The sequence below is a fragment of the Anthonomus grandis genome, chromosome 6 (assembly GCF_022605725.1).
Source record: "Anthonomus grandis grandis chromosome 6, icAntGran1.3, whole genome shotgun sequence".
Taxonomy (NCBI): domain Eukaryota; kingdom Metazoa; phylum Arthropoda; class Insecta; order Coleoptera; family Curculionidae; genus Anthonomus; species Anthonomus grandis.
Genome location: NC_065551.1, coordinates 26,597,565 through 26,619,024, shown reverse-complemented (window position 1 = coordinate 26,619,024; position 21,460 = coordinate 26,597,565). Strand labels below are relative to the sequence as shown.

The 21,460-nt window shown below is 29.0% G+C and overlaps 1 protein-coding gene across 7 annotated transcripts in view; it reads left to right on the top strand.

Annotated features, from left to right (window-relative positions):
• Positions 1–21,460, top strand: part of LOC126737314 (rap1 GTPase-activating protein 1) — a 349,016-nt gene that overhangs the window by 252,346 nt on the left and 75,210 nt on the right. Inside the window, exon 1 of one of the 7 annotated variants that reach the window (XM_050442177.1) lies at positions 2,059–2,698. The exons of the other annotated variants lie outside the window; for them this stretch is intronic. Within the exon in view, the coding sequence (XP_050298134.1) occupies positions 2,564–2,698 (135 nt within the window). The 5' untranslated portion in view covers positions 2,059–2,563. Of the gene's footprint in view, positions 1–2,058; positions 2,699–21,460 lie in introns of those variants that run through there. 7 annotated transcript variants of the gene reach the window in all.

The window sequence follows — 21,460 nt, the reverse complement described above, 5'->3', positions numbered from 1 at the left end:
TAAATAGCAAATTTATGATTTTTATTTTTAACGAAACTTCTTGGTTACTTTATGGTTTAGAACCACTGGAAACATTTGCAAAATTTTTTTACGAAAAAATATTAAGATTCCTGATGATACATTTAAGGGTAGAAACGTCAGTTTGAATTAAGAAATTGGATCGTCAGGGCATTTTTGGTATATACATTTCTTTTGCAAATTTTTTAGAAATTATTGACTTAAATTACTATAAAATATTTGGAATATTTTTAAAAGAGTTAAATACCAAAAAAGGCATTTATTTTCACATAATTTTATATACGAACATTTTAAGTACCTCAAAAACTTTTTGAGGAAAGAATTTCAAATTTGGAAAAATTTATATAACCTATATAACCTAAAAATCATCAAAAATGATTTTTTTCTTGATATAGATTGCCTATTGTACAATCAATCTTTTACGAATTAAATAATCTTCTCCTATTAAGTTATGCTTAAATATAAAATAGTTCCTTTAAAAAAACTAACGTTACTTAATTTTGATGCCAAAAGCCCTTAGCACTCTTAGAAGTATTTAGAAACTAAATATTAGAAATTATAAAAAAACTTAAATTTTTATGATGAAATTGAGTAAAGACCCTATAAGGGGCTTTTTGACTCATTGCCTTGGTGTTTTTATGGCATCTTGTATATTACATCGTAAAAAATATATATCTTAGAAAATTCGACGTTTTACAACCTACATACTTTTTTTTCTTTCTTATTATGTAATTCTCAATAATAAATTATGTAGAAGCTATAATGTTAGTTTTTCGTAATTTTATGGCAAAACAAAAAATTATTTATTAAATTAAAAAAAATAAATCATAATCTACAAATTATTTACTTATTTTATTGGCTATGACGTCACTATTTCAGCAAAAATCAATTTTAAAATTACTCGTGAGTATACAAAAACATCTATTAGTAAATTATTGTATTTAAGATTTATTGAACTTTATTAAATATAACAAAAGGTGTCATTTCAGATTTAAGTTAATTTTTCTTCTTAATACGTGAATAAGGCTATTTTTTTTCTTTTTAATAATTGAGCGTATAAGATAGTAATTTTTAAATTGCTTTTTACTGAAATAGTGACATAATACCCACTAAAATAAGTAAATAATTCTGAATTCGTCACAATAATATAGACTCTACTTATAACCTACCATCAAATACCAGTTTTTATCTCAATTTTCATTGTGAAATCATTCTTATAACAATAAAGTAATCGTCTCCTACAAAGTTATGCATAAATGTAAAAGTTTCACGTTTTATATACTTTTGCTTCGAGCTATTACTAATTAAATTTGTTCTTTTTTCATAAGATGCTTGCATTTTTTAACATAAAATATGGTAAATAGTATATAAAGCGTTTTTTTAACCCATATTGCCTTGGGCCTCTTTTTATGATACTTTAAATATCACGTTTTGTGCAATCATTATTATAAGAAAGAAGCACTCGCATCTTATTAAGTTATGCAGTTATTTTAAATGGCTAGAAATTTTTCAAGATAGCGGTGTTTTATATATACATTTGTGTCACCTGTGAATGTTGTTAACATACACCCTAGGATAAGCATACTTGGAACCTTCTTGTAAATGACCAAACCATTGTTTGTTATTGCTAACCTGTCTAATGTGTCAAACCTCATTCTCATTAGGCTCAAAATGTAAATCATATGCCATTTTGTCGCAAATCCTATTATCGAGATTTATTACATTACCAAATTTACTTAACGTTAGCCGTAGCTAACCGATTAAATCCTAAACTCTTAAGCGGCGACTTGAATCCCTGAGGTACCAAAGAGCAATCAACCTCTTCCCGAACTCGCAGACAATTGGAACTTTTTCATTAAGAGAGGGCAACTTTCAACAAAACTGCCCTTATCAATTAGTGTTTCTTTTAACTGCCCGAAGAATAAAAGACCCGACTTGTTCCGTAGTCAACCGAATATCGTTCCTTTCTCGAATTCTATTGGTTCGACATGAGGGGGGCTTTCGCGGCACTCCACGCGCTCGCTGTTCAAATATTTCTCGCTTCTCAGTCGGTCCGGTATCGTAACGACTGGTCGTGTGAAACTCTTCTTCTATACTTACGAAAGTTCGCGAGTTTCCGAATTTACCCTCTTTTTTTTTGTTATTGTTGATTAAGTGATATGTGACTGATGCACTAATAAAACGCTTAGACATCCTTGACATTATAGAAAAATATTGTTGCCGAGTCCGAAGTGATTGTTGTGACATACTTAACTGTCGTATACCGCGGTCTAAGGTGTGTAAGTGTGTTTTTGGATTTGACACTGGCTGCCTTACCTTGACTGGAAACCAGTTGGAGTTTTTTTACGCGCGTACGTCGAGTTGTAAATTTATAACTGCGAAAAAATGACATGGCATAGAATGTTAATTCATTGCCGAAAATAGAACGTTGGATTATTTATATCGAATAAAATCACCGTTGATAAAATTTTTTATTGAATAAATTATTATGATCAAATAAGATACTGTTTGTGTAGTGAAAACGGATTATAAACCGACAGTCCTGATGAGGACACTATCGGAAAACGACCGAAACACCATCCCTAGGGGGTGGGTTCGTCAGGCCGTTATGGGGGTGTTAAGGTGGAAAGATGCACCCTCTGGAAGGGCAGATACTTTAGGAAAAGGCATCTCTTTACAGGTATTTTTTTAATTTTAAAATTAGTACCTGCAGTCCTCGTTTTATAAATTTATACATTGACATGAAATTTTTCCAATCGCATATTCTTTACGGACGAAATTCCAAATTATTCATTTTTCATGAATGTTTAGAGAATACTTTTGTGGAAATATCACATACTATAATAATATTAACATTTTATATAAAAAATTTAAATATAAAAAATTAGTATTTAAAAACTTAAACTACACGTTGGGCGCCAAAATAGTTATTACAAATAGGAATTAATACTTTTTTCATTTAAATGGTCATTAACCATGAATAAATTATTATTTCACTTAAAAAGTACAAATTCTTATTTAATATCATTTTAAAGTTTACATTATTTTATTTTATAGGTAAAAAAACTTATTTCTCGATATTTGAATAAAAGACAGATTAGATATAAACAGTACAATAGCGCGATTTTGATCATTTCTAACTTTTTAATTTTCTCGAACTCTATTATTTTGTATGCTAGTTTTACTATTTTTATTTAAAATAATTTTATATTTTTACCTTTAAATACGCATACATTTTTTAATTTTATTTGCCTATTTAAAAGTAGTTTATTTTCATCATTTTATGAATGAGAATTAATGTAAAGACTCTAGCTGTTTTTTTAATAAATAAAAGTATTCATTAAGTTAATAAATACATAAGATAATAAATAAATATGTATAGATCAGATACAGGACAACATTCGAAATAACTACTCAACAATGTAATATTTAAACCACGCGTTAGGCGCCAAAATAGTGATTACAAGTGAGCTAGTTTTCAGGTAGCCATAGCACAGATATGTAGAGACAAATTCGTCTTTTGTCTCTATATATTGATTTGATTTTTTTTATTCAATTGACTAATATCGAACTTTATTGAAAACAAAAATAATTTTTAATATGCCCCTCCCCTATATATTAGATTAATCGTGAGCAAATATACTTTAAAAAAGATTTTTTTTAGAAAAAAAATTAATAAAGCCACACTAGAATTTATAATTAAAAAAAATCTATAAAAAGTCCCAAGTCTATTTTAGTAAAACAGTTTTTTTTATTAACAAATTTAATTTTTATATTTATTTTTTTATTTATACATTGAACTAAAAATAAGCTTAAAACCTTTATTTAAAATAATAAATTAAAAAAAAGAATTACATTTCTTCTATATTTTTTCTTTAAAGGCATATTTTATTTTTAGAAAATATTTATTTTATTAAATTATTAAAAGTACCATTGGTATACCACATTTTAAAAAAAGTCCCGAAGTTTTTCTTCCCTAATAATTCGTGAACTTTTATCAAAAAGTGTTCTAAATAAAAATTATAGATCTTTTTCAGATCTTCATTAGAAAGATAACTTTGCATATAAAGGAAGCATCACAACAGTGTTAGAGGCCAAAGTTAACTTTTTTTAAATGGAATGTTATATGTATTTTTTATGCATATTCCGATTCTACGAAAAATTTTAACACAACTTCATGTAACATATGCCATATGTTACTTCAACAGATTAGGTACAATGGTTTAAAAAATTATTATGTAAAATTTACTATAAACAAAACATACAAATACTAAACCATTAAAAAAGAAACGATACAAAAAAGGCATTTAAACATTAAACCTATTTAATTAAATGTTAAAAATGGCCTCCTTGAACGACTGCTAACATATCGGGAGTTATCAATTCACATTTTGCTCTTATCCTGTCATGTAATACGTTTATATTTTCCGGCTGTCGCATAAACTGTATTTTTTAAATGCTTATAGAGAAAGTAGTCTAGAGGTGTAAGATCAGGGCATCTTGCTGGAAATTCAATTTGACCTCTTCTGCAATTTAAAGATTTGTAAATGTCATATCTAAGAATCTTCTTACATTAACTCCAAAATGAAAATGGACGCCACCTTGTTGATACTATCTTTGATCAAAATTAGCAATAGCTCATCTCCTTATTTTTGGTACTGATTTTACATTTAATTATCCTCAATTAAAAATGGATCTGTTATCCTATTACCAAATATACCTGCCCAAACATTTACCTCTTCAGGAATTTACTTAAATAGGTTAATTGTTAACAAAGGTAACTTTGGGTTCTACTACTGTCGTGATGCCTCCTATATATGCAGATTTATCATCCTAGTCTAGATCTGAAAGAGATCAACAATTTTTAATTGGGACACTTTTTGATAAAAAAGCGCGTTATTATTAAGGCGGTCCGATACTTTTTTAATACACTGTATATTTTGCTCCATGTTCTGTATAGTCATAATACAAATTTAACTTATTTAATCAAACAGCTAAATGCTTTAGCATTCGCATGTAGATAGAAGTGCCTAATGCAATCAAATTAAGGCCATTGTAAACGCATCCAGTGTTAATTCGCTCCAAAGTTCGAACACAATCAAACTTAATAATCCAGTGGAACAATTTACTCCCAGAGTGCATCGCATCCAGCAGACAAGTTGCCGGCAATATACGCACTCAATTGTTGCCACTGCTCCCACATACCCATGCCTATCTTTAACGATCAGTTTTAGCTTCGCCCAAGCATCATCTGTGGTCAGTAAATCGGAATTTAAGTCGGCAAAAATTAATCTAACAAAGATAATAAAACAAAGCAAACAATAACAAAAAAAGTTTTAAATGATTATAAAACATGCCATTAATAATTCCCAACTGTTATCTTAATGTTATTGGTTAATACACATGTTGCGATACAGCTAAGTAATAAATAAAATTATCATTTAGCCATTTATCTTATTCAGCTCCGGTAAATTAAATTAAATTAAATGGCTAATTCAGCCGATCTCCTTATTGAAAGGATTGTATTTAATTTCAGGTACCGTAACACATGTTTCATTTATTCAATAAATAATCTGTCTTGATTTCCCTAGTAAGAATTTATATTGTAATATGAGTAGTTAAGGTTATAAAAATACAATAAAACGGCAAAAACTTCGTAATATCTAGTTGCATTCGCCTTTGTAATTTGATACCGCGCTTTGCGCATTTAAAAGTGCAATATTTTAGTTGCAAAAAAGGGAGCGAAAGTACAAGCGAGAATTTTAATGGCTCTTTTATTGTTCATTTGTAACGCAGTTAAGGGAGTATTTTGGTTTAATCGTTCCTGTCATTCAATCAGTTCTTTTATTTTGCGCGGACGGTAAAGAAGAACTGGAAATGCTCAAGGTAAAAGGACGAATTAAGTGTACGTCCGCTTACAGTCGGTCACTCTTTGAAAGCAGGAATGAATAGCATAATAGTTTTAAGCTCTTAGAATCGTAGGTTTACCCTATGTATTCCGTAAAAACGACACAATCCATAAATTTACTTCTCTTTATTATTAATAATAAAACAATTTGCTACTTCATGTTTTATATTAATCGAAATTCAAATTCAAATATGTTTTACTCTCCGAATATGTTTAAAATATTCAATAATTTTTATTTTGATAGCATTTACAATACCATTATATATCTGTAAAATTGGTGCATTTTTCAGTAAATATTCCTCGATTTTCTGTTTAATTAAGTCCATTCTCATTAATTGGTTTAACTCATCAGCCGCTGTGAAGTTGCTTTATTGACATAAAAAATAATGTTTACTCATTGTTTTCTATTATATGTAAATTTATCTTAAGAAGATTTATAAATTTTATATCAGATTTTGTAAATATTTTCTTATTATATATTGTATAACATAAATATGCAATTTTTAGCCAAAAATGTACACATAATAATCGTAAAATTATTTTACTTTTTTAAATTTATTTCAAAACATTTTAATTCATAATGATGTTTTTAAAATAAAATTATCAATTATATTTCCATCATTACATTATATTTTATATTGATTCATTACTGTAATACCTATTTTGGTCTTCATAAATGAATTTGGAAAAATATAATTACATTTACGTTATATTAGTTAATTAGTTGCAATCCTAAATTACTAAAAAAAAAAAAAAAATTATTATTTTTACTTCTTCTTTATTGTAATAATACCATTTTTTTCGGTTGTATGTAATTTTAAATAACATAGTTAAGTAGAATTTTATAATAATGGATTTTTAAATTATCTAATAAGATATAATGTAAACATTATGAAAGTAACTTTTACATATCTGTAGTAATACAAAAACATTAATATTCGCCCATCTGCAGGTTAAGTAGAAATTAAAATGTACAGAATGTAATGTAAAATGTAAAACGAACAAAACAAAATCAACTTTAGAAACGTAAGAAAGTTATTTTATTTTGTAATTTTTTTAATCTTGCATTAAAGTGTACCGATCAGTAATAATATGTTGATTCTTAAAACTATAAATAAATCCAATCAAACCCTTATCACATTAAAGAAACCAGTCAATAGTAATGGAAACTTAACTGGGAGTGCCAAGACGATAAAGTAAATTTAAGAGATTCATTGAAAAAGTATCTTTGCAAGGAATTTTTTTAAGTTTTATGAATTAAATAGATATTAATTTTTTTTGTGTAATTTCTAATAATTTAGCATATTATATAAACTTCATTAGAATTACACTAAAAGTGTAATATTGCAAATAATATGATTGTTCATAAATTGTATTTATATAAAAATATAATGTAAATATTAATGTAGGATAGTATTTATGTAAAATAGTAAGTCTAAAGCTTAAAACCATTTTACTAAAACTAGTTTACCAAAATTCATCAATACAAAATAATTAATGATTGCTATATCTCAATTATATATGTAGATAGCATATGCTATTGACAATAATTTTATGAAGCATAAATCAATATTACTAAAAATACCATTGGATCCATATATTAGCACTAAAAATATCAGTAGATCAGACCTGATCAATCCAATTATATATTCCATAAATTTAGAAATCGAAGTCCGAAAGTCAATTTTCAGTTATAACGAGAGCTATAATAATGATGCAATTCAAATTTAAACATTGACAAAATGCAAAACTGCCGTGCCATGACTGCATCCCTCGCACCGCATTTCTGGATGGAATTTGATTACGATTTTCTGTTTTTTTCTTCATATTTTTGTTACGTTTAGGGGTTAAAAAGTGTTATTTTCAATTGCATTTCCACCGTTTTGCATCCAAAACGGAACTGATTCTAAAAGTTATTTACGGCCGATGTTCATTTAAAGGGTGGGCATAATATGGAGATAATTCATTCGTTTTTCATGTCATTCTAAAACTTAATTGTTAATCAGTAAAACTGTTTACATGGAAAATAGATAATGTTTAGGCATGTTTAGTTAAATATACCCAAATGGTGGATCCAATGCATAAACAAGATAATTAACGATGCAGATATAGCTATAGCAGAGAAAGTCAATGTTCAATTATTGGCGATCAAATGACCAAAATTGAGGTCGGTTTATAATTAGTGTAATATATGCACAACAAGTTGGATTGGATTAAGGTAAAGGCGTTTTTCAGATGTATAGAAAGAGGTTGTGATACGATAATTAAAAGAAAATTTGTTAATGATTATTTTTTCCAATATTTCACTATTCTTTTAGTAAAAGCAATGTCAAACATTTTATTATAAATTATGTAGTTCAGAGAAATTTCCGGAATTTCACAATTATTCATTGTAAAAATTGGCAATTTTAAAGCAATTGTTGAGATGGTATTATCCTGAGAGTGGTGGTTCTATTCATATTATTAGACGTAATTAAAATTTGATGGTGTATTTCTAAGTAGTTAATAGGTTTTAAATGTTCCTTTATTACAGATTTATAGAATTATATTTATACTTTTTGTCCTTTGTTGACTAAAATTTATTTATTACTTGAAGAAGATTAGATATAATTATATTTCTAATTACAGTAAATCCCTATCAAAAGTGAGTAAAATTCAAAATGATGTATATAATTAATTATTTTTAATATCATTTGCCGTATAATCATTTTTCTTTCTACAAAATGTATATATTATTTGAATATCAGAACTATGGATTTCTATGTACTTCAGATGCTAATTGAATTTGCATAAAGCTGGAAGAATTCCAGATGCTGGAGTTAGATTGCCTGCAGCAAATGTAATTCATATTTAAAGCTTTTTACTTTAAGCTTTGGAGCATAAGATCCAAGATATCATTTTATATTATGCAGTAATAATTTAACATCCAATAAAATCACAATGGCAATTTATTTCAGAAACATATTGGAATATAAAAAAAATGAAATAACATATGAATTGAATCGATAGTTTTCATGCCAATTTCGTTGTAGTATAAAAGGTAATTACTACGATTATTTGTCGCGAAAACTGGAAAATTTTAAAGCAAAACAAAGAATATAAAATTACTCATTTTTACCCAAAAATATTCGTTAACAAATTTGATTGTTGAACAAATCACATGAGAAACAACCTCGTTGTTAGTTGTTATTGTGGTCGGTAAAGAAATCAAACTACATACGACGGTATATGGGCGTTTTCGTTAATTTTGAATTTTGCAGCGACATTATTCCATCCCTAAAAAAAAGTGGTTCAAATATGTTCTAATTAATTTTTTTAAAGCATTTTATATAATGTAATAAATATTTTCCCAAAATAGTCTAAATAATAGAAATAATTTGATTTTTAAATGCATTTTAAATATTTTTTAAATCTTAAAAAAAATATTCCTGAAAGATTCCTGCATATAATAAACTTGTTTTCCAAAAATGCCCTTTACGGAAAAAAAAAATTTTTTTTGGTAGTTTAATTAATTTTTAATACTTTCGAAGACGTTTCTAATTATTTCTGCTGAAAAAATACTAAAATAGGTATCAAATGAATTCATGGAATAAACTATATTCCAAATTTCAACTCTATAACCGTTTTAGTTCCTGAGATACGTACCTTTGGATCTCTTGAAATTGTGTCTACATTCAAACATTAGTTTAATCGAGTCGTTTTATTGGAATATTCCAATTTTTGAAGGGCAATGCTTTAAAAGAATATTCTCGAGTCATGTAGTCCTATATAGAAACCTTCAATGATTGCAGACAATTAATTTATTCAACAACTTTATATTTTTTTTAATACAACTTTTTTTGTAGAAATATTTGGTAGAATTATTATTGTGTAAATATATAAAGGTATGTAAGTAGAAAAAATAAGAGAGTAATAAATTATTTGTAAATATCGGAAAGGTATATAATAATTAATTTTAAATAACATCCTTAATGGCGAATTAATTTAAAAATAAAGAGTTTTTTTCTAAATAGCGCTTATTGATATTATCTAGTTTTTTTCTGTTAAAAAAATAATATTATTGCATTAAGATAGTAGAAAAACAATTTTCCTTTTTATGTCATGTCTTACATATTCTAGGACACCCTGTAATTTAAATTAACCAAATTATTCTGCATTCTTTTAACCTGAATATCTGGTTTACCACTATCGAAAGTCAAATGTTTCTTAAACCTTATCACGTCTCCAATGTGTGGGCCTAAGTTGCCTCATATCGGTAGTATAAACAATACCAGCATTAAGGAATAAAAACAAATACAATAGCAAAACCTTGAAAACGGTGCGTCATTTTTTAACATTAAAAAAAAACAAGCAGAACTGTTAACTGGCAACATGGTTCGTTAATTCGTTCTCCTTTTTTTTTCGGAAAATGTAGTTTTTGTGGCTTTGTTGACCCCGCTTAGGAATTTAGGAGTTCACTGACTCTAATCACCAATTTCTTCTAACAGAATAATTTTTATTTGCTTGAATTAATTTTGGTTGGGCAACAACCGTAATTTCTTAATATGCAAACAGTTAAAAACACTGATTAACATCCTGTCAATTATGGTTTATGAAATAAAAATTCAAACAACTATAGAAGATATTATAAGGAAGCGTTGTGCATTAAATTAATATGCCGCCGATTTGCTCCATTACTACAGCATGCCCTTGACCCACTGATCGACTTTGCATTTTATATTGCGTGTATATTTCCTATAAAAAAATGCAATTTAATGCAAGTATAAAAAACTTATCACACATGCATGGTTTTAGATCTGATGCAGGTTCTACCTCATTTTTATTAGATTTTTCTCGGAACAAGAATTTTCATATTCAGGTAAGCGAATCGTGAATTCCGGGCAGACGTGGCCTATTCCCAAACGTCATTTTTCAAATGCAGTGTGTTACTTTATGTCTCACGCTGTCGCCTTTTGCAACGTCACGCATCAGAGAAAAAAGCACATTTTAGATGCTGAATCCTTTTTGCTTCCCATAAGATATTTCGAAATAATTCAGACCTTGAGTAAAGTACAAGCGTGAGATCCATTCATAGTGGTGATATAAATCTCATGTAACTAATATATGGCCTAAGATCAGGTGAGCATCAATAAAAACCACAATATAATCATCTTATTAATAGATCGTAAGCAAAAATCGATGGATAAACATACAAGTTGAATAGCAGCGCGGGGGTTAATCGATATACCAGTTTTAGATAATTTATTCGGTTTTCAGCTAAAAATAACTATGGCGGAAATTCTGACGTCAGATATCAAAAAAAAAAAACGGGCAAGATATACAAAACTTTATGTTCCTAGTAGCAATTATAATTTTTGCTACTAATTAATCACGATTTTATTTTTCATTTCCATTGCAGGTCACGTGGCAAACAATCAATTAAAGTGTTTTTCGTTCCCGTAAAAGAAAATTGGAAAATTATTTATTTAAATGTTTTATAGTCAAGTAACATTAAAGCGTTCTATTTTTAACTTTTATATATAGAAATAAAATAGAAATTAGGATTTCATATATATTTAGCCGTCAAAATTGATATGTCACCCGTCAAATAAAATATGATCTTTGACACAATCACTTCTCATTATTGAGGACCATGATATTCATTCGTTATTGATAAAAACTTAGATTTCAATGACTACTGTATGATTGCTCTTGAGCTCAATGATCATATTGATCTCATTTATTGATTTTATAGAATATTTTGTGAACAGATACTTCTAATACTCGTTGAACCTCTTGTTCTACCAGAAAAAATGGATTAATTATCAAGAAATTAAAATTATCTTTGTGTGTTAGGTAATCTCTCACATGGAACAGACATTGCGCATTTGGCAAATATCGGAATATATTAATAAAGCATAATCACTGTATCTAAAAAAAAATCTGAAACTACTATTTCAGAAGAACTACAAAAATCAGTTCAAATCATGACACTCGTTGTTAGTTGATAAAATCAAAAATTTTCCATCCTCTTATCAGGCAGGAAGGACACAACTGATCATAGTTGTGTGTAAGTATTTTTGTCATGGATATTGGAGTTTTTAGTGTTAAAAAACTATAAGAATCAGTTGGTTTTAGATAAAACATTTCCCTTATTCTTTGAGGGAATATATCAATGAGGTTTGATATTAATAGCTCTTGATTTTAATTACGCTTCACAATCTTGATAACTTCAATGATGATTTCTCTCAATCGAAGTCTTAAACTATTTTGTGAACTCTTATTAACTGTGATGTGACTGTATTTCTCACTAAAACAGTTGGGTTATTGATAGTAATGAAAATTTTCTTTCCTTTATCAGGTAATATCTCAATTACCCTTCAATCACTGATCAATCTCAATTACTAATCTTGCATACCTAGACACACTATATCAAGAAAAAAACCACTATTCAAGTTCACATTTTTAAAGTAGAGAAATCATTTATGGCTCAAACTAAAACTCTCCTCTTGTCAGTGTTACAGATTATCACAATTTTTTTCAAAGTCCATTATTTAGTAGAATGGTAGAGGAAGAACTTTAGAATTCCTTTTTATAACAGCCCTTGAAACGTATTATTAGAGAAATTAGTTTTATTTCAAGAAACGCATTGATCGATCTGGTTTTCTGAGATTGCAATTAAATTGCAAGTAATAATCATTTTAAAATGATCACTTTATTCAAATAGAGCATCTATTTCAAGGCCTATATCAAGGTTCCTAATCAAATTCTATATCAAGGCTTTATCAATTCCTTGTATCTATTTGAATGGCTCAATTTGCTGTATCAAATAGGCAAAGGTCGTTAGAATGCATCTTTGCATCGTTAAAGTTTTTGAGATCCAGTTTGAGCTAAGCTTCATACAAATATGAAACCTCCAATAGCTATTACGAAAAATCTGTTAAAAAATATTTTTATATTATATTTAGTTGAGTGAGAGAGAATTTTTATACTCGATTGGCGGATGACCTAAAGTAATGGATGAAATGGATTGAACAGCCTATGTTCAACAATAGACGGAAAGGGGCTGCATGATGATGAAGATAATATTCAGTTGACTGTAAAAGCAATTATTTTCTTAATTTTTAAAGATTTAGTAACCAATGGATAACACTACTTCAAACCATTCTCGTTGCATTGGACTCTTTACCAATACTTCAAGATCTTGAGAACTTTTTCATATTTTGTAATATAAATATTTACCCATAAAAATTTACTTATTCTTTTCCATATCACAGAAAAGCTGACTAAACGGATAGCTGCCATAAGTCTTAAGTGTGCTGTTAGTTCATCAATATTTCCTATGCGACTAGCTGTTCCCATGCCATGGGATTAAAACAAATATTACATATTCAGTTGAGAGAAAATTAGAAATTTAAACTCAGTACATTTTCTGGTGGGGATAACTTATATTGGTCTGGTTGAAGCTCGGAAACTCTTAAGTGATTTATTATCGAAGGAGTTTTCATATTCATGTTCGAATTTTTTTTAGTATTTATGGTTTTTGTTGATTTGCCTGTAAAATTTAGGGTTTCAGTGATTCGCGATGGTTTTTAATATTTAATACTCCTCACAGTTACATCAACTAATTGTTGCATTGGTGATACCTTAATAAATCAATGTTTCTGCATCTAAAAAAAGTTCAGACCTGCAGCAGTTTGGAATACCAACTGGTTTTTGACAAGTCCAGTCATTATTAAATCTTTATCCGAAAAAATGTATGTGAAAATTGATTCTGCGTATCCTAATTGACATAAGGTATTGAGTAACGTATTACCAGTCACGTACACCTAGAAATTAATCTACTTTCCAGTAAATAAATTCATCAAGCCACTATCCGACCCTGTTTCCTGTGATATAAATTTGCAGCCACAAAATGATTATGAACACTCGACATCAAAGAAATCCCGCGTCATATATATTTCAAATTAATGAGATATACGTATGCTGGAAGCTTGTATACTTTCCGTCTACTGCGCCTTATTATTTCAAATTATCTCTTTTAACTATTTCCATGAAGTTACGAGATAACCTATAATAGAAAGCTCTTGCAATTAAAAGCACGTTCGCGTTAAACTCGAAAATAAACATATTATAGGATTTGTGGCCTATATGACCTTAAAAAGAACTATAACAATAAGTTAAAAATAAACACCACCACACTTCTCGAGCTGTTAGTATAAACTAACGATCATCAGTACAAATAAACGAGTTTAAAGAAGAATTAACTGCGGTTTAAGGTCATTAATGATTTTTCGTAATTATGCATTAAAATAATTAATGTTAGGTAAAAAAGAGCGGCTTTTTCTTGAGTATAAACAATGTCTCGCCAATGTGCTTTTAACCGATAAGTAAATCCTCATAATAATGTAACTTCGTGGTGGAAAAGGCGTGTTTAGGTTGTGAAAAAGTATAGTCCGCGAGCGTATAGTATCTGTTAAAGCGCCGTTATACAAAGCAAATGTCAAGGTATAAATCACCTTGAGTTTACGATGCAAATATATTTTCCCCGGGAAAGTAAACAGCCGGGCGGAGTTATAACCTTTTAAATGAACGATTTCATCGCGGATTTTTTCCTGAATCCTAGAGTAGGATCGCGTATACTTTCATTGTTCGGGGTAGAAAATTGGATTTTAGGAAGGTTTCATTCTCGACGTTGTATCCTGGGGTGTTTTATGTGGGTGGCAAAATAATGATAGAAGCGAAGAGAATTACTGAGAGAACAATTTTTAATATAAAGCCGTAAAACGGGGGTTGTGACAGTAGGTGTTGTTGTTCTTTTTAACTGTAGTTGCTGTAAACGCCTTAAGACTAAATAATTTTTTTTGTTAACTTCTTTCTGAAATATATGAAAAAAGTTCTATTGATAGATAAAAAATGTACTTACAAAGATACAAATCTTGAGTACAAACCTTCTTGCAAACTAAACGATTAAGTATTAAAACTTTATGATCACTATATATCCAAAAGAATACATGTTGCTAAGTACAATAAAAAAAATTGTTTACATACCCAGGAGCGTTACCCACCAGGAGCGTTATCCAGATCGGAGATTACCAAACCTTAGGATGTTTCAAAACTTCTTTCATCTGCTTAATGAAGTTGGCATTGGCAACTATCCGATGATTAGAATTTAACGAGCAATTACTGGATGCTTTTACCGCTGATCCTACATCAAGCGCTAAAAAAGTAGGTAGGGACCTTGGCCTTTCTAAATGAAAGTTGTTAGCGACTATGCACAAAGATAAAAAGTATCCCTTTGATGGTACGGGGGTGCAGTGCTTATAAGAAGAGAACCCTACAAGAAAGGCCAATAATCTTTCAATAACATGGTCGTCCGGTGCATTGCATTGGCTGTCAGGAATTACTTGGACGACTGTTCTTCGAATTGCTGAAAAGAATCATAAGAAAATTCCTCAAAACTAGAATATGCTTTAGGAAAAATTACATTTTTTAGACCCTTCTTGAACATTCTCAAGCATACTATATTATTGATGGAGAGATGAACATGATTATATATCTTCCGGCTTATATAAATAAGTCAGTTACTAACATGTCCAGTCTGTATACTATAAATCTGATGGTCTATCAGATTTATAGATGAGTGCCGCTGTCTCCGATATAAATAGTGAGTAAACGGTTAAAATTTGCTCCGAAATAACGAGTGGTCTGCAGGAACTCCTTAAACCAATATATCAAAAATATCTCACATCTTTTTTTTAATCACAAAGTCAATATTAAACATTCGTTTGTACACAAACTCCAAAAGAGCAGTACATAACTGAGATTCGACTTAATCTGTGTAAAATACACTGAGCGCGCAACGACCTTTCCCAGTTTCTGCACTGCCACTTTATCTGCAAAACAATCCAAGGAAAGTTTGGATGCAAGAGTTCAGTTGGTCTTCAAATCTTAGATTTCGGTCAGCAGCAAGGCCTAAAAATTGACATTTTTCTTTATTATGTACATTGATTTGCCTGCATTGATTGATATCATGAACATTGCATCTAAAACCCAAAAACAAGAGTCTTGTCTATATTGAATACCGGACGGTTACACCACTCTCGAATCTTACTAAGATCCTCAACAATAAGAGATCTAAGGGACTTTAAAGGATCTTTGTCATGTCAAAATTTTCAGAGTAACCATAAGATCAATATGTTAGCCAATCGCTTTAATAGTAATTAAAGTAGGTTTCGTCTAAAATGTAAAGAAGGCGAGTGCAATAAAAATAAGAATAATAGCTGGGATAATAGCTCAAATTATTTCGATAGGTTGGCTATCTAATATAAATCGATGTGTGTATTTATTTATAATTATTAAGAATAGTATGTGTCCTAGTAGAATAGTAATAATAATAAGAATTATTAGTGTATGGTCATGGAAGTATATTAGATTAGTTGCTCTATTAAAGAAGAAGCTCTATCTTAACGAGTTAAATTTTTTATGTTACACTTTATTTTTGGGGTTGAATTCAAATACACTTCTCTGCCATTTTGGAATTTAATGATTATTGGTGGTAGTTCATCGTTATTTTAATTAACATAAATTTATTCGTTGAGAGAAAAAAGCTTCTCAGATAATAAAAATAAAGTATAAAATTGGAAGGTTAGCATATAACTTTCATTTTAAATGACGTTTTAATAAAAAAAAGATTAATTAAAATAAAAGCTACTGATTTTTGTGTAAACAAATATTTCTTTTGTAATTTTAATTTACGGAATTATTTTTTTTCCCAAAACGTGGATTAAAAGAAATTAGTATTTCCATTAAAAGGTAGGATGAGTAGGTTATTTTACTTTTTAAAAAGAGACAAGGAAAGGCCATTTCATACTGAAAATTCTTGATATTTTGTTAATGTTTTAACAAAATATCAAGTTTAAAAGTACGATTGTTTAACGTGTAATTCTCAAAAAATAAAAGTACGTTTTAGTCATTTATTTACAAATACAAAAGTAAAAGCTTCTTTTTTTCTCCTTTAATTACTAAACACGCAGAACAGTATAGTAGCAGAGTATAAACGATCTTTTAAATCAGCAATTATCCTTTTTTACGCATCAAACGCCAAAAATAACTTCCAGACTGGAAATTGTTCCATTTCATACGCAAATATGTGAAACAAAAATGTCACATTATCCAAATTAAGCATCCAATTGAAAATAACACGTTCGAACCCCGAATATAAAAAGAGAAAATAAAAAAACGAGAAAAATTATTGAATTTTATCCAAAGCGGGTCAAATGAACTCTAAATTTCAATGGTACTTGCAATATGTATGTAAATGTTAATTATTATTCGGGCATGAATTTCGATTTGTATATTTAAATTTCGATATAATTCGCCATTGTCATTATTGTCATATTTGCATTTATTATGGTGTTTCAATAATTTTACTCCTAGTGAATTGTTTTTTTTGTGGTTTATTGTTCAGCAAATTGCTTACAAAACTGGGCATCTTTCGTGTGTATATTCTTTTATTTTTCGATTTATGTATGGCGGCAGCTCATTGAATATTCATAGCAGTCAAAAACCATAACGACACCACACGCAGACCTAAATACGAAACATTAAAAATTCCAAATGCAAAAACCAGAAATGTATCAAATACATGTGGAGTACGACGTGCTCCAACTCCGGAATTGTAACATTGCGCTTGTACGCGTATTGTTTTTGGTAATTCAGCCGTTCTGCCTATTCGACTTATATTTATATGGTTTTTACTTTACTGTGTAAGGTGATATATGCCATGAATATATAATAGGTGTATTTTATCTCGCAAGCTTAATGGTTCTTATGGTCTACTTATTAAGAATTTTTTTTATAGATGGACAACGAGTGTACTGAAATACCGGTACTGTCAGCCATTTTCCATTATCCATACTAAACCTAATTGACAAAACGTACTCTACAGCAAGTATTAGTTAAGTTAAACTATCCTTTTCTAGGTTTTTCTGTTTTAATATGTTTAGTCACAGTATTTACATATCAATGAAATAATAATGTAAATGTGAAATAAAGAATTATTGCTTGGCTTTTTTAAGAAGTCTAATATGACCAATGTGTTATCTTCAGACGTTCTTTTGATTGCTATCAATAAGGTTTAATAAGGAGATATCATAGACCGTAACTTTTCTAAAGCATTTCATAAAGTCATGGTGATCTGCAATGCTGAAAAAATTAGGTTCTTTTGCTTCCTGTTTTGTAAAAAAATAGTGGAAAATTTATCGGGGATTTCTCAAATTAGTCTTTTGATATAAAAATTAATTGTACAATAGCAATATACTTTTTCAAATATGTATTAAAAACAAAGACTTTAGACAAGTTTTAGACTGCGAAAATATTAAAACATTTAAAACTGCAACTATATTAGCCTTAACAAAATAAAGAAAAAATGTTCAATACACCGGACATTTTTTTTATATCAATTTAAAGACCGCATAAGAAAATTATATTGATCCTGTATAGTGCAGATTACAGGTTAGCTAATATTTAATATACCACTAAATATTGCATATTAAGTAAATCCCCTAAGCAATCTAATTTCTTATTATTATTGCCGTATTGCATGTTCCATAATGGAAACACCAATAAAACATATATACTACCTACAAAAAATGAGTTACCTAACTTGGTCAGTTGGTTAATTTACACAAAAGTGCTTGCTTTCTACATCAGAATAACGGTGATGATATTTCTTATTAGTACGTTGCATGTTACATCATGATGCTCATCTCTTATAATTGGCAGTACAGGTAGCAATCATTGCGCACGTTTATATTTAAATCATCATTAGCGTTATTTCTTTCTTTATTGCAAGATTATAAAAATAATGTTCATCGAATAAAGATCCGATTTCCTAGGGAGTGCTCGAGCATATGTTTTCGAGTTTCTAGTTTTCTAAAAATAGATTAGTTGGCTCTCTTGGCATCGATGAAGAACTAAAATTACACAAAATTTATACGTAGATATTTTATTATAGGAAGCGTTCATTAATGAGTGGGTTAATAACCTTAGAATGACATTTTTAACAATACAAACTAAACACTGGATTAATTGTTAAATAATATAAAGAATAAATCGAAGTTACTTAAAATTATTTTATGGTAAAATAAACCTGATGTAGTCACTTTTTTAGCCTTAAAAATGACTAATCGTATGCAACAATAAATGATTGTTTTTACACTTTCCTTCGTTTAAATGACTCACAGTTCCTTGTTGATGATAGATATTATAGATACAGCATTTCAACGATCGCGTCGTGTTTAGATGGCAAAGATCATAAGAAGGAGTAACCCACGCCCACCTAAGACATGACTGTACTGCACGATTTCTTCTTTATAAAAGAGTTTTTGTATTTGCTATTCTTATTTAAGAAACTCTGCAAGAAAAATATCTATCTATTATAAGAAGGTATGTTAACCTGTTTGTTTCTAAGATGATATTTAATGTAAACAGGTACTGATAATACAGATATTTGGCAGTACTGGTTAACAACTATTTTCCCCTCTAACTGATGGGTTTACTATTAAGGGAAATGTTGCCGTTTGTCTTCACCAAGTTTAAATCTGTCATCCTCATCTTGTATTTTGTTTCTGTCATATTTAATGTTTTCTTATTCTTCTACTGAGTTTACAATGTTTTTGGTGCTAAGGTAAAAGCTGTTGCATCACTTCTTGTGTTTTTTCATAGTTTCTTCAAATTTTATTTGGTTGATGGGTGAATTTGTCTTGTGTATTTATTTAGTTTGATTTGAGTTTTCTGAATAACCAATTTAGTTCATACGGGTTTTTCTCATGACATTAATTTTTGTGACTTGTCAATACTTCTGTGCATCCCTTTTGCACCAAGTGGGTCGGACGGAGAACTGAACGGCATTTAAATAATTCTATAGATTATTATAATACTGTTAAATTTATAAACAGTAATATTTTTAGCATATTAAAATTTATTTTCTCTTTTGCTATATTTATAGATCGAAAAAGGATTGCATAAAGCACATTATGAAATTAAGTAGCGAAGAGGCATTTAAAATCCAAACAGGCTTTTATGCAGAATATCACATTAACACTTTTATTATCAGCTCGACTAATTGTTTAAATGTTTGTTTAACTCGTCATTTTAATGGAACTGCAAAATTGCATTTCGCCAAATCAGCACAGCTCCCCGTACGCGCGTTTTAATAACATAAATAAACTATTATTAGATACTTATCTATAATACTTTTTATTTTTAATGTGTTTTATTTTTTGCCTAATCAATATTATTTAAAGCTTGTTATCCGATATAGTATTATAATACTTTATAATTGTATCCTATAGAATTCTTATAGTTTTTAATATTAAGATCCCACTATTGTAATTTTTGTCACAATTGAACTTACAATAAATTATTCATGATATATTTACTGAGTGATAAATGTTTGTCATTCTTTTTAAAGAAATGCAATATGGTAAATGACTATATTTTCTTTTATTTATTTATTCTGCATTTACTTTGCACATCAGTAAGTTTTTAAAACTCTCGTTAGATTCATAAGACTGTATCTTAGATAGTATTTGAATTAATAAATATTAAGATCATTGAGATCTGATAAAAATATATTATACTTGGAAGCCACCTTAAGATGAAAACCAATGCAACCAAATAGATTATATAATGATGAATCATATGTTCAAGAATCTGATAACCAGTGTTAATGAAATGCCAGGTGCTAATTTTAAATAAAGGCACCTGGCTAGAAGAAAAGATTTGACATAAAACTGGTCAAATTTAGAATGGGTAGACACCATACCTAAATAATCAATTCGACACGATAACTTCAGTCAGTGATGTTGAAGGATGTTGGTATAACATAAAAAGTTTTCCCAAAATGTCACATCTACAACAAGAACAAATGGATAACCCAAGAAATATTGAAGCTAAAAGAAAAATGAAGACTATGGAAAAGTCAGGATGACAACAATAAGTACAGAGACTTACTAAGAAGAATCAGAAATGAGATTAGAGGAGGAAAGGAAAAATGGCTTACTGAACTGAATGTGAAAAAGCTGAACATCTCAGTCGTCTTAGTGATTCTTTTAACCTACACAAAAAAGTGAAAGGAATCGTTGGGATATATAAAAAAGAAAGTACAGATTATTAGAGATGAGAATAATGAAATGGTAGTTAATACAGACAGAATATCGGAAATCTGGAATGAATATGCGCTTTTCAATGACAACTGACCCAACAACTCAACAGCCGACAAGACTAAGTATATTAATAGGAGAAATCAGACAGGCGGTGAAGCTTATGAAGAATAACAAAACCCCAAATTCTGATAATATGTTTTCTGACATGTTTCAGTGTATTGATGAACAGAAAATAAATAAATAAACAGATAATTTCTAAGCTCTTTAACAAGATATATGACACGGCATATATTCCACAGGACTGGCTTCGATGTACTTTTATAACTTTACCAAAATCAAGTTATACAAAAACATGCAAAGATTACCGGTTTATAAGTATAATGAG